At 41.1% G+C, this 14,412-nt stretch overlaps 1 protein-coding gene across 14 annotated transcripts in view; it reads left to right on the top strand.

Annotated features, from left to right (window-relative positions):
* LOC127664500 (cytidine monophosphate-N-acetylneuraminic acid hydroxylase) overlaps positions 1–14,412 on the top strand; it is a 76,079-nt gene that overhangs the window by 43,438 nt on the left and 18,229 nt on the right. For all 14 annotated transcript variants that reach the window (XM_052156530.1, XM_052156526.1, XM_052156529.1 and 11 more), the window contains 4 exons: positions 1,204–1,351; positions 1,719–1,800; positions 2,666–2,803; positions 5,491–5,626. In XM_052156530.1, coding sequence (XP_052012490.1) covers positions 1,204–1,351; positions 1,719–1,800; positions 2,666–2,803; positions 5,491–5,626 — 504 coding nt within the window. The remainder of the gene's footprint in view (positions 1–1,203; positions 1,352–1,718; positions 1,801–2,665; positions 2,804–5,490; positions 5,627–14,412) is intronic.

Below are 14,412 nucleotides of genomic sequence, written 5' to 3'. Positions count from 1 at the left end.
AAACTACCTTCTAATGGAGTGCTGGGTTTAGTGAGAAAAAACAAAGTTTGAACACCAATTTATTGTTCGTATTATTTGTGCATTTATGAATATGTTTTCTCATCTATGAAAACAAAAATCTTCAGAATATATAGAAACACCCAAACCATAGGGCATGGTGCCTCACATCTATAATCCTAATAGCCAAAAGGCTGAGTTAGGAGGAATTTTAAGAACTCCAGGTCAGCTTGGCTATACAAAGAGACTCTATCTCAAAAAAAAAAACCCAAAAACCCTCAAAACAACTCAAAAATAACAACAATAAAACCCACAACAGGAAAAGTATAAAAACATTGTGGAAACTCCTGGCAGTACACTTTCTTGTGATAGAATGGGGACCTAACTGTTAGCTCTTTCTACCATACCCTACAGTGATACATCAAAATTACCATTTTAGGTAAGTAATGCTCAATAGAAATGACAATTGCCTTCACATATATAAACAGCTGAAAAGACCTGGGTACCTGGTTATGAACAGTTGAGATTACTAGAATACTGAATATTTTTCATCTCCATTAAATTTTATTGTATGACCTCTCTGGTAACTTGAGTCCTCCAAAGGATAAATAATATCAGTGTAATTATCAGCCTTTAGGAAACATGGCAGTGACCCATGGATGGGACCACACCGGGCCTGGTGGTCCTGGGTTCTATAAGAAAGCAGGCAGAGCCAGGTGATGGTGGCGCACGCCTATAATCCCAGCACTTAAGTGGCAGAGAGACAGGTGGATCTCTAAGTTCAAGGCCAACCTGGTCTACAGAGTGGATTCCAGGTTAGCCAGGGCCACACAGATAAACCCTATCTGTGCTGTGTCCTCTGTTTTACTGAGAGCGGCTACTTAGGAAGATCATGAAGATGTTCGTTTTACAGCGGCATCTGCATGACTCTCTGTGACTTCTGCTACTCCCCACCCCATCCGGCCTCACCACTCAAAGCAACACTGGTATGGAACATGGTACCAACACACTTGGCTGATGTCCACTCTGTGGTTTGTTAGTATGTCCTAGCCATGAAGTAAGATCCTCTGGGAGTGTGAGCAGGAGCCCTCTCTGGACTGTCACAAAAGGCTGGCTTCCACCTCCTTCCTGTTCAGTCAGCAGGCCATTCTCTTGCTAGTGAATCCTGGTTTATTATCTTTCGCTGTTTCTACTCTTCTGATCTAGTTACCCTACCCTGAAGCAGCTTTCCCAGAGACGACCAGACATCCCCATTTATGTTGGTGACACAGAAAGGCCTGTATTTTGGCACCTGGATCAGAGCGGTGTCCAGTTAACTAACATCAACGTGGTTCCATTTGGAATATGGCAACAGGTTAGAGATCTGTTTGTATTCTTACTATGCTTTCTGAGGTGACATTCAAATGTATAAAATGTGGCCCATGTTGTTGGTACACGAGATACAGTGAATACAATCTGTTTCGAAGCTTCAGTTTTGGACATTCGAAGCTTCAGTTTTGGACATTCGAAGCTTCAGTTTTGGACATAACATTTTGCTCAAAGCTTTCATTTCCAATTAGCAAATGTATAACTGTATAAAACAGGCTAATAAATCTAGTTCTGATAAAGTTTTTAATTCCTTTTAAATTTTGATCTGATTTACTGATTGTTCTCACAATGACAATCCTCTCAAATATTAAGGCCAAGCTGAGCTACATAGTTGTTGGATTGTTGGATTGCAGGTAGACCAAAACCTCCGGTTCATGATCTTGATGGATGGCGTTCATCCTGAGATGGACACGTGCATTATTGTGGAGTACAAAGGTACCTTCCTGTCCCTGAAAGCAATGGAAAGGGAAATGCGCCATGGGTAGGAAAGGGGATGTCCAAAACCTCATCCTGTACTCATTTCTGTCTCCACTTTCAGATAACGCAGTACATTCTGCTCTTGTCTTTGTAAAACAAACTTTTAGATTTTTTTCAGATGAAAACTTGCCAATAATTAGGAGTTTATGACGGCAGGTACATTGCTTTTAGCACAAGGGAATTGATATTTACACACTTTCAAGACTATCCATTAATTTATTGTTAAAAAACATCATGAGTCCCTTTCATCGTGTTGCTGTGGTCCCAGCAGACAGGAGGCAGAAGAGGAGTTCAGGATCATGCTCTGACAAACAGCTCAAGCCAGCCTGGGCTCTATAAGACTCTGTCTTAAAGAGCAAATCAGAGAAAAGCAAAACAAAACAAAGAAAAGGGAAAACAAAAAATTAACACTAGAATTTCATCATGAGTGAAACAAGGCCTTAATCATTTGGAACACAATTGTACATAGATTTTTTGTCAGAGATAAGGGCATCTGAGTTGAGTTGAGTCCTTACTTCAGCATCTGGAGACAGTTAGGAGAGTATTCTGTGATCTACAGTGAAATTAGACTGATGGTCATCATGAAGTACCTAGAACCCAGCCAGCCAGGAGGATGAACCACTTTACTTGGAAATCAGAATATTGTAAGACTTTAGATTCTGAGAACTTCCTCTTGGTTTGTTTGTTTGATTGTTGGTTTGTTTGGGTGGGGGCATGCCAATTCTTATGTAATCCACTGAATTAGATTATACAGACTGAACTGGGCTTGTTGGCTTGATAATTCAAACCAGAGCATTTGAGATTACATGTTATTTCCCTACAGGTCATAAAATACTCAACACAGTGGACTGCACCAGACCCAATGGGGGAAGGCTTCCTGAGAAAGTTGCTCTAATGATGAGTGATTTCGCTGGAGGAGCATCAGGCTTTCCGATGACTTTCAGTGGTGGAAAATTTACTGGTAATAATTTATATCCTAGTGATACTGAGAATTAGGCATGGTGCTTGGATGGATGCTTTGAGAACAAGTTCAAAGGTGCCTAGCATATGGTATCTTCTCAAAGGAACCAACCCTGTGAACTGTAGACACTAAGAACTGAGGTTTCAGAATTCAACTGTAGAGTGCACCGGGACCACTGAGATGAATGAGCATCCCTGGGAGGGAGCATCTAGGAGGAGCTAAGAAAGACAGACAGTGACTATCAGAGAGTGGAGCTCAGAATGGGATGAGGAAAGGATGTGATGGGAAACTCTGGCCTCCATGCTTTTAGGATGAGGTCCAGAATGTAGCGTGTGGGACATGGTGTGGTTGCTTCCTAATGGTCCTGTGGAGTATATGGTGGTACAGGCAGAGCAGGGTAGATTCCTACCCAGGAGATAGTCTTCTCTGGATTTAAGGGTGATACTGGGATTTGTGTGAGGAAAGTGTATGTGAGACAGTATCCTTGCACCACCTCTCCGATCCTGTATGCTGCAACTCTAGATCCTCTTTAATCCTAGACTCCTCTGACCAGTTGCCTCCCAGCATGCTCAGTCAGCCCTCTTTGCTGCCTGCCGGATTGTGTCCTCAGGCTAGTGCTCCTGGTCTATTCCTGGCCCAGCTTGTTACATTGACTATTTTCATTTGTTGTTGCTAAACTCTGCATGACTATCAATTTCTGATGGGTCTCAGTTTGGATACTGTCTGTTCCCTGACTGCTCTGCCTATCCCACCCTAGCTCAGCACAGACACTCCCTGACATCTCTGCCTACGGGTGATCATCCCCCCCACCTCCTTCTGCCCTGCTGTGCTGTTCATATCACTTTATATAATTATCTATACAATTTATTTGTTCCTTTAAAACTCGCTACTCTCACTAAGAAAACATTTCCTTGGGAGCACTTCCCTTTTATTGTTCATAAGATTTATAGTCTAATTCAGTATTATATGCTTAGTGCCCCAGAGAACATCTTTTTTTCTTGAGACAGGGTTTCTCTGTGTACCCTGGCTGTCCTGGAACTCACTCTGTAGACCAGGCTGGCCTCCAACTCAGAAATCCGCCTGCCTCTGCCTCCCAAGTGCTGGGATTACAGGCGTGTGCCACCACTGCCCAGCCCAGAGAACATTGAAGGTATGTAATAAACACTGGGCAGTGGGGAGAAAGAAAAAGAGAGGACTTTATGAGGAGTCTATAACCATTCTATTGACAGAGGAGGAGGCAGAAGTCAGGTCATCTACACAGTTCTCTGAGTGGTGGGCAGGGCTTAACTCCTAAGTGTGGCTAACATCTGTGCCTGTGGTTTTAGTCACTGTGAGTTATAAGGCTATAAAAATAGATTTCCATTTCCTAGTGTACCAGGCAATAGTTCACACTAGTAAAAGGTTAATTACTATAGGAGTTAAAGAGCATAGAGAACAGGCTTGCCTACAAAGACAGCCCTGCTGAGGCCTGAATCCAGCTAGCCTCACCAAAAAGACAACAAGCAAGAAGCGAGCTTGGAACCTGTGGCTGGTCTCCTGGTAAATAATCAAAATTTGCTAACTCAAGTTGAGGATACATTTCCACCAATGTCGAAGGGATTTATTCCACTTCTGTCTTAACTGTCTTCTCCATTTCATTTTCACCTGAACAAGTCCCTTTCAAGTAGAGCAAGATTAATTAAACTTTTCCATTTGTGATCCCTTGGCATCAGAGAAATTATGCAACCCTGGGTATATAAATACATAAAATGGGTACACAAATCAAGTTCTACTGATAATAAACTATAAACAAATTGATTTTAAAGTAATTCTTTACTATACATATAATTTAGTATTTACCAGAGACAAAAGCAAATTTGTATGCTACAAAATAGATGTATTTATTTATTTATATAAAGAATTAAATATTGGATGAGCATTTGATACAGTAGGATGTGGAATATCTCAAGCAGTTCTCAAAGTTGATTGATAGTTTGATTTCATGATCAATTCTGGGCATTCCATTTATATAAATATGTATTATTATACAGCAGAATTATGTTTAGGGCCATTTCATAAGCTTTTAGAAATTCTGTCCTGATCCCACTAAAATTCATTGAACTATGAAATTTTGTGAAACTCAAGTCAACAACTCAAACAGCAATTTTAAAAATAAAAGATTCTAGCACAGTGCAACCCAATGATACATTAATTTGATATATTCTAAGGGAAGATGATAAGAAAATATGAAGTCTTTTTTCCATAATTAAACCATTCTGTTTCTATAAGAGCAAAAATGGTCGCCTATGTGGTATGGCACATCATGTAGTTTGTAGCATATCATAGTTTTGAATGTGTGCCAAAGGCACACATACATGATTGCTGTTGTGTTACTTGACAACATGTACAGTGTAAAGCATTCCCATTGGATGCTCAGAACCGAGACTGCAGAGACATTACATGATGCCCACAGATGTTACAGGGCTCAACACAGGCGAGCGGTGCCATTCATTATGGGTTTTATTTTGAATTAACTTTTGTTAGCTGGATTCTCAGAAAACCAACTGTGGTTGATTTTCTTGTGCCCTGCACATTTACACATCCCCATGTGGAGTCCCAACCCAGCTTAAGAAAGCACGAACCAACCAGGGCATTCACTTTCCAATGACTTCTGAAAGGAGTATACTAACCCCAATCTATCATTGCAGAGGAATGGAAAGCCCAGTTCATCAAGGCAGAAAGAAGAAAGCTTCTGAATTACAAAGCTCAGCTGGTGAAGGATCTACAGCCTCGAATCTACTGTCCATTTGCTGGGTACTTTGTGGAATCTCACCCATCTGACAAGTAGGGCTCAACATTTTATTCAACACTTTTACAAATGAGTTAAGTGTCTGTCAGATGAATGGCTTTGCTATATGTGCAATTGTGCAATGAGAAAAAGATTATGAGAATCCAAAATTCTCCCTCCCTTCCTCCTTCCTCTCTCTCTCTCTCTCTCTCTCTCTCTCTCTCTCTCTCTCTGTCTCTTTCCTCCTCCTCCTCCTCCTCACCTGTACACACACTTTTCTGTTATATAGTGACCTGAGTCACTTCACCTTTATGACCTCAATTTAGCCCGATTACCTCTGTAAAGATGTTCTCTCCAAACAAAGGTCACACCCTGTGGAACTTGGGTGTATATCTGATAGACCTTTTCTGAGAATGACACAACTCAACCTGTACCAAGTACTTAAAATCAAAACTTTTCATGACTTTTCAATAACTACCATTTTATTTAGTTTCTAAAATAATTGATGTGCAAAAGGTTTTTTATTATTACTTAATGTTTTTGCAATGGTGTGTGTGTGTGTGTGTATGTATGTATGTATGTATGTATGTATGTATGTGAGCCCATATACATGTAGAGGTCAGAGGACAACTTTAAGGAGTCAGTTCTCTATTGTTACAATGTAAACCCTGGGGATTAAACTCAGTTACCAGGATCAGAAATAATCGCCCTTGTCCCCAGAGCCATCTTGCTGGCCTCAGGCTTGTTTCCAACCAGTAGCATCACAGATGACTGAAATATTCCAAGTCAGGGCTGAAGCACGCTCTGTTAGCATGGGTACTTTAGAGTCAGTTATGCATGTGGGATTCCTTTGACATCAATGTTCATATCACAAGTTGAGATGGAATGAGCTAGCTTACTTTCAGGCAAACAACTTTAGAAACCCATGTACTTTTGTTTCAAAAATCAAATGAATTCTGAAGAAATGAGACAATGTTGTTGATGTGTATTTGAATATTACACAAAGATAACTTTTCTTGATTTTGGTATTGAAAAACCTTTAAGTATAGCTTGATCAACAAACATATAAATCTAGTTTTGAACCATAAGTTTTATGTCATCTAAATATAGATCAAGTATTTCTTATTACTTTTTTTTTACTTGTTTATTTATGATTACTTACTTATTGTGTGTAAGGACACTGTAGCTGTCTTCAGACACTCCAGAAGAGGGAGTCAGATCTTGATACAGATGATTTTGACCTACCATGTGTTTGCTGGGATTTGAACTCAGGATCTTTGGAAGAGCAGCCAGTTCTCTTAACCACTGAGCAATCTCTCCAGCCAGATCAAGTATTTCTGATAGAAGTTACTGTCTGAATTGATATAACCAAAATATACAAAATATGTGAAATATGCAAAACAATACATATGAATCAACTAATATATATATGTGTATATATATATATATATATATAAAATTTTAAAAAATTAACTGAGTGAGTGGGGAGCAGGCTCACCTGATAAAGCACTTGCAATATATTCTTAAGGACCTGAGTTTGGATTTCTAGCACTCTTGTAAAAAGACAGGTATGACAAAACATGCTATGATCCCGGTACTAGAGAAGTGGAGACAGGAGGTTCCCTGGGGCTCAGTGGCCCATCAGTGTAGCAGAATCCAGGAGTGACAGAATCTAAAAAGATAAGATGGAGAACTGTTGAAGAAGATGCCAAATATTGACTTCTGACTTTTACATACCCTCACACATGTGTGCCTACATACATAAGTACATACACATATAACTACACATAGCACACACAAAACTGACAGAAAAGTACATGCACATATCATATAACACTATATATTTTAGTAGAGTCTGTAGTAGACTACCTCAGATATACAGTACTTGGCCATTCTAGATAACAAAGCTACGATAGGTAGCAGAGAATTTTAGATATTTGTAATTTATTTTTATAAATCTGAAAATATTTATTTTAGTAGAATTACATTCACTTCTGTTTTAGTTACTTTTCTATTGCTGTGACAAAACACCATGGGCCAGGCAATTTAGAAATGGAAGCATTTGATTGAGCTTATAGTTTCAGAGGCGTAGACTCCATGTTGGCTGGGCAAAAGCTTGCTCACATCTTGATCTGCAAGTAGGATGCAGAGAGCACTCTGGGATTGGGGCAAGTTTTTTAAAACCTCAAAGCCCCGCTCCCAGCAACACACCTCCTCCAACATAGCCACACCTTCTAGCCCTTCCCAAATAGGTCCACCAACTGGGGACCAAGTACTCGAATATATGAGCCTATGATGGCATTCTCATTCAGACCCCCACATCATCTTAGAGCATGGGTTCCCTTCTCTTTACACCATCATTCCATTAGCACTCTACATTCATCATTCATCACACCAAGGAACTGATGCACACTGGTGGCTCATTGAAGTCTGTTAACAGCAGTACAGTCGATAGTCTAGTCAGCTATGTGCCCAGCACAAAGTGGCCTCAGGCAGAACAGCCTTACCCTCACTACTGGTTATAAGCAGGCCTATGCCCAGGGGACACGTGCCATGGGTAAAGCTTTGAGCAGCCTCCTATGAAGGCTTGCTAGACCTCTAATTTATGGATTATAGACTAAAATCATGATTGTAAGCTTAATGGATTATATCTCTAGGGATTACAAGAAGATCTTTTGTATTTACTACCTTTAATTGTATTTTATGTAACCAAGATCCAGACAGGTCCCTGCTATGTAGCCCTGGGTTGCCAAGAACTCTCCATAGATACCAGGCTAACCTCAAACTTATGCCAATCCTCCTGTTTCTACCTCCTTGATCCTAGGTTTAGAGGACCAAGCCTTGATTTCTAATAAAAAAAACATTCGTATATACCCTTTCTCTAGATAATCTCCTCCTTTGACACTGAGTGAGTTCTTATATCATTTGGAACTGCTGGATAAGCACAAATTGTGTTAGGATCTGTGCTCATGTAGAAATCTATGTAGCTTTGAAAATACACGACAAGTCATGTTTCCATAAGGAGCATCCACATTAGCAGAGCCTTGGGCCACACAGGAAGTACTGGTCCATTAGCCTCCCTTCACTGCATTTGACCTTGAGGGATGAAGAATGGGCAGGAAGGGTGGAGATGACAGAGGCAGCTAGTAAAAGCCAGACTTTGAGAGCCAGTGAAGGCCAAGTCTGGTCACAGTGGATGGCCCAGGATCAGAGACATCAGCTTCCCCTTCATGTTCTAAGTTTTTAATTGTGAAAAACATCCCCCAAAGTTCTCTAGGTATCCCAAATAATGTTTTTACTGACACCTGTAACTTCAGTGCTTGGCTGGCTGAGGTAAAAGGATTGCCAGTTCCAGGTCAGCCAGGGTTATGAAATAAGAGCCTTACTCAAATAAACCCACACAATAACAACCAACAAAGAAAAGGAAGAGAGGTCAGAGCTCAGTAGCTGTGGTCTCGGCCGGCGTGCAGCCACCCAGCAGTCAGTTAGAACCCAAGCTCTGCAGTGCCTATGAGACAAATGGCAACTAGGACACAGTAATCTCCCTGGAGCAGAGTGGGGATCTGATCCACCTTCCCCTCAGTCACACTTGATGTTAGAAGGCACCCAGGAAGATGCTCTAGGCCTGTTTCCCCAAGCTCTAATCCTTGAGCTGCAATCTGGAAGAGCCAGTAGGTCTCAGGGGGAGAGGCAGGTGCTGGAGTGGCAAAGAAAGAGTCCTTGGCTCAGAGTCCAGAATGCTTTTGATATTTCACAACTGGAAAAATACTAATGTTGCTATGGTAAAGGGGGTGGTAAAGAAAAGAACTTGCCAGCATTCACAATTGTCACATCTAACAATGTAGGGACACCCAAGAATGGGATAGAGGGTGTTTAGTCTTTATCTACCTCAAAAGAGAAAAATAGAAGCACCCCTGAACATGGCCATGTTATGCAGCCCGGTATACAGCTCAGAGGCAGGCAACGTAACATAGCAGGGAAGCTGACAATTCAGACTTTAGACTGCTTAAAGTTTGGAAACATGCTGTGCTAACAGGGGAACCCAAGGCTGATATCAACCTGAACTCTCAATGTCTGTGATCAGGACACAATAGAAGCAGTAGCCAAGTATTACTGTTATTTTCTTGAGACAAGATCTTCCCATATAGTTTAAGCTAGCTTTAAGCTCATTTTCCGTCTCCCTCAAACTCCCCAGGATTTGAACTATAAAACTGCACTACCAAACTCAGCTTTAAAAGTTATTTCACAGAATCTAGGTAACTAACAGGCATAAAATGCCTCATACCGTGTCAGAAATATGTAAGGCTCTCCAGAAATATGGATTTTTTTCTTATCTCACTTCCTTTCCTCTTGTGACTCTGTTCAGGCTCAAAAGCTTACTGCAAGCCCAGTTTTTCCACAGGCAAACTGAGCTCTGCACAGTGAACCCACCAGGCAGCAGCATACACTGAGCAAACTCTATGACCTATGACCTCAGGACCCTGAAAAGTAAGCAGTCACAGAAACCAGAGACAAAATGATAGCTTGACCTGATGACACATCAGTGGTGCTATGGCTTTAACTTTATGCCTACTTCATTATTTGGGAATGGTATCCTGTGATGAAGCCCAGGCTAGCCTCAAACTCAAGATTCTTCTGGCTCAGCCTCAGATGCTAGGATTATGAGCAAGTGCCAAGCTTGCCACACCTTATGCTTCTGTTTTCTCAAAACCATAGTATCTCTGTCTATTCAGACAGTCTAAGAGTGGTGTTGAACGCTGGTGAGGACAGGATGCATTGTTGGGGTAACGGTGGAGCAGGGGTGGGGGAGGGGTGGGGTGGGAATCAGGAGCATCAGAATGAGCAGGAGAACCTTCTAGGTTTGGAAGGTCTAGTTTCCTTTAGTTTTTTCCTTTTCACTTGTCAAATCCCCAGGTGACTGCTGCAATCACGAGGTTGCCTCCATGAAACCCCAGGGGAAGAAGCCTTCTCTCAGGTCAGAAGGATTTTGATTTCAAGAGAGTAGAGAGAATCCTGTTGCTCTTTCTTTTCTCCCCTCAGGGTCTGACATAGTATCCCAGTCCAGGCTCCAATTTGCAACAGGTCTTGCCCCAGCTTTCCGAAGACTCAGAGGAGTCATGAGTCTTGCACTCCTGATGTTTTCTTTCTCTAACACTTGGCCCAAACTAAATGGAATTCTTAGAAAGTACTGATCCAGTGAGGAAAACCAAAGCCCTGGCTTCTCAGCAGAAGGTTATCATCTATTGTTCAATTATTTCACATTGGCAAAGAGCAGACACTTGAAGCAAGAAAGTGCTGGGTTATGCTTCAGGGAGGGTACTTATGAAAATAAGCCAGAAGAGCAAGTAAACTGTGGAGCTCAGCCCTGGCTGTACTTTGTGACTGTAAGCAGGAGACCAAGCCTCTGCAACTGAAATAGAAGAGCGAGCACAGCTCAAGACCCATCCTGCTGACTTGGTGACATGTGTGTGACCCTATCCTGGTGACTTGGTGCCACCCATTTGGTGGCACATGTGGAACATAGCCGAAAGAGGAACTGAAATTAAAACTGCAGCCTGAAGATGGCATTTTTGAACTTGTAACATAAACATGATCTGCTTATATTATTTATTAAAACGAAAATCTGAACTTCCACAGATAGAAACAACACCCAGAACATCGTAAAATAATTGTCAAAGGAAGAGGATAGGATCAAAAACTAAATATAAAGAAAAATGGGCAAACCTTACCATGTCATGAGGGGAAGCACAATATATAATAGATCCAAAATGACAGAGATGCTGCAATTGTCAGGGAAAAAAATCAAACATCTATAAAAACCATGTTTCAATAAGTAATCTCAAAATCCCTTGACTGTAAAGACAGAAAGAAAGCTACTAGCACAGAGAAAAGATAGAAGACCAAATGGAAAATCTACATGCAAACTACACAGTCTACAGGGGCACACAGCTGGGAGCTGTTCAAGGGCCTGATGGGATTGAGACAGGCAAGAGGAAGCGAACTTGAAAATAGAACAACAGAAGCTACGAAACCTATAAATAGGAAGAAAATGATTGTGCAAACAAGAGCAGGGACCCATGGGACAATGGCAAATGTCAGGTGTCCATGAAGAAGATGTAAAGACCATGGCACGTAAACAAGAGGAAGAGCGAGTAGGTCTTAAACTTAGATCATAATAGGCCATAAACTTAGATCCCAGAAGCACAGTAAAGCCCCAAACAGTATAAACTTGAATCAAAGAAGCCTGGACCCATCAAAACAAAATTACCAAAACATAAAGACACAGCAATATCAAATTACCTTGATTTTTTTTTAATCACGGAAACAATTCAAATAACTGGGCTTCTAATCAGAAACAGTGATGACTGGAAGGCAGTAGAATTTTAAATGTGTTTACAAGACAGAACAAACAGAAGAATTGCATCTAGATCCAGGAAAGAAATTTTCAGGGCAGAGAGGAAAACAGACACTCTCAGATGAGAGGGCTCTCTGGGTCACTCCCAGCAGACCTACCTTAGAAAAACTTACAGAAAGTTCTTCAACTAAAGAGACGTGGTTGTGAGGGAGAACAGACATGAAATTATCTTAACATATTTAATGGACGGCTTTTCTTTCATTAGGTTCTTTAATTTGGAAAATGATATAACGCCAATGTAATTATTAGTATAAAGAGATGTTATAGATTACATTGTTTCTGTTCAAATTTTTCATGTTAAAGCACTGAGCTCTAAGTAATTCAGAATAGAGCTTTCTTGAGGAGAGGGTCTGTCCAAAAGTAATCCAGTTTAAATGAATTCATGAGGACAGACCTTAATCCAATTGACCAGTATCCTTAAAACAAGGCATAATTTGTGCACAGAAACACATGAAGGAGAGGTAATGTGAGGAGACAAACATGAGGTGGCTAAGGAACGGTCATGGTCAGAGTCCACGCTCAGCCTTCTGTACAGTGAGCATAGTGTTAGAACATTCTACACTAGCTACACTAGCTTAGGATGCATCATACGTGTTAAATCACTTTGCTCTAATTGCCACGCTGGTGATGATTGGAGAACAGAAGTAAAATAGGAATGTTGTTTTGCTTATTGCTACAGAGGCTAGAGGTCAAACGTCCTTTCTCTGGCCTCTGCATGCACATTGTCACACACATAGTCACATACATACCATGTGAACCCACACAAACCCATCATATTAACAAACTAAGGATAAACCTCAAATGATATGAGTTGATGCCCAAAAGGTATTTGGCATGACTCGGGATTCATAATGGAGCAAATGGAATCCACTCAAAAAGGAACGCTGGGGAAAGTGAGAAGCATTTAGTGAGGGGCCACAAACACGCTGTACCCACACGCGCATTGTACATACATAGAAATCATAAAAGCAATTCATAGGCAGTATGGTCCAGAAAGGAAAAAAAACCCATGAATTATACTTTGTCAAAATTTAAAAATAAGAATTGTTCTATCAAGGAAAGCCGTAAGAGAACACATAGACTAAAGGCAGTTTGTGTACGGTTGCTGAAAGCACACCGGGAAAACACCTAGCGTTCACAATGTGTGATAAACTCTTGACGCTCCACAGTCAAGCAAAAATTTTAAATTATAATTTTAGCCAAGCATGGGGGTGCACATGCCTGTGATACCAGCACTGGAGAGGCAGAGGCTGTCTACTCAGAAGTTAAAATCATGCTCAGCTATATAAGATAATAGTCTCAAAAAGTTAAGTTAGAAGGTACAAATTAGCAAAAGATTTTTTTATTATTAGTGTGTGTGTGTGTGTGTAAGGCCATACATGGACCATGACCTGGAAGTGGATTTCAGAGTTGGTCATCTCCTCTCAGATTGTTTAAGGGTCTCTTAGTTCTCCGACACTGCACACTAGGCTACCTGGCCCTAGAGCACTCGTTCAGTTCTCTTTCCTCTGCTCCCCATCTTGCTATGGGAGTGCTGGAGTTACAGATGTGCATCATTGTTTCTGGTGTTTTTTTAAAAATGTATGCTCTAGGAATTAAACTCATGTTATCAGGTGTGTGTGGTGAACACTTTTATGTGTGGAACCATCTCACAAGCCAAAGAAAAAGATTAATTAAAAAATAATCGTCTTGGAGAAGCTCATGTGTGCTTCCAATGTATTTTTTTAAAGATTTATTTATTTATTATATGTGAGTTCACTGTAGCTGTCTCAGACACTCCAGAAGAGGACCTCAGGTCTCATTATGGATGGTTGTGAGCCACCATGTGGTTGCCGGGATTTGAACTCAGGACCTTTGGAAGAGCAGTCAGTGCTCTCAACCACTGAACCATCTCTCCAGCCCCACTTCCAATGTATTTTGATAATAGTCACCCCCGTTCCTCCCACTAAGTTTCCTCGGAACCACCCACTCTCACCCCCAGCTGACTTTGTGGGTGCTTGTTTGTTTAACAGCTCACTAAGTCTTGAGCCTAGGGCGGGATCCTCCCTCACATTTCCGTCTGCGTTTTCTCCTCACACTGCATTCCCACAGAATTCTCGTTCCTTCTATAGACACAGACCCTCACCCATGTTCATAGCTTCTTTATTCATGACAGCTCGGATATAGGAACAGCCTAGAAACCCACCAACTGATGAATGGATGGTGAAAGGTGTGTTGTAGCGGTAAATCTATTTCTAGCACATTGATTTCCATAGTGGCATAGAATATGAGGGTTCCCTGTTGGTCACACCACTGCCAACCTCTCTCTTACTCTGAGCCATCCATACTGCAGTGACATGAAATCTCAACATAGTTGTAATTTGCATTTCCCTGACAGCTTTTTAGACGGTTTTTAGAAATATTTCTTAGTCATTTGCATTTCTTCTT

The sequence above is a fragment of the Apodemus sylvaticus genome, chromosome 14 (genome assembly GCF_947179515.1).
Source record: "Apodemus sylvaticus chromosome 14, mApoSyl1.1, whole genome shotgun sequence".
NCBI classification, from domain to species: Eukaryota; Metazoa; Chordata; class Mammalia; order Rodentia; family Muridae; genus Apodemus; species Apodemus sylvaticus.
This window is presented reverse-complemented; position numbering and strand designations above follow the sequence as displayed.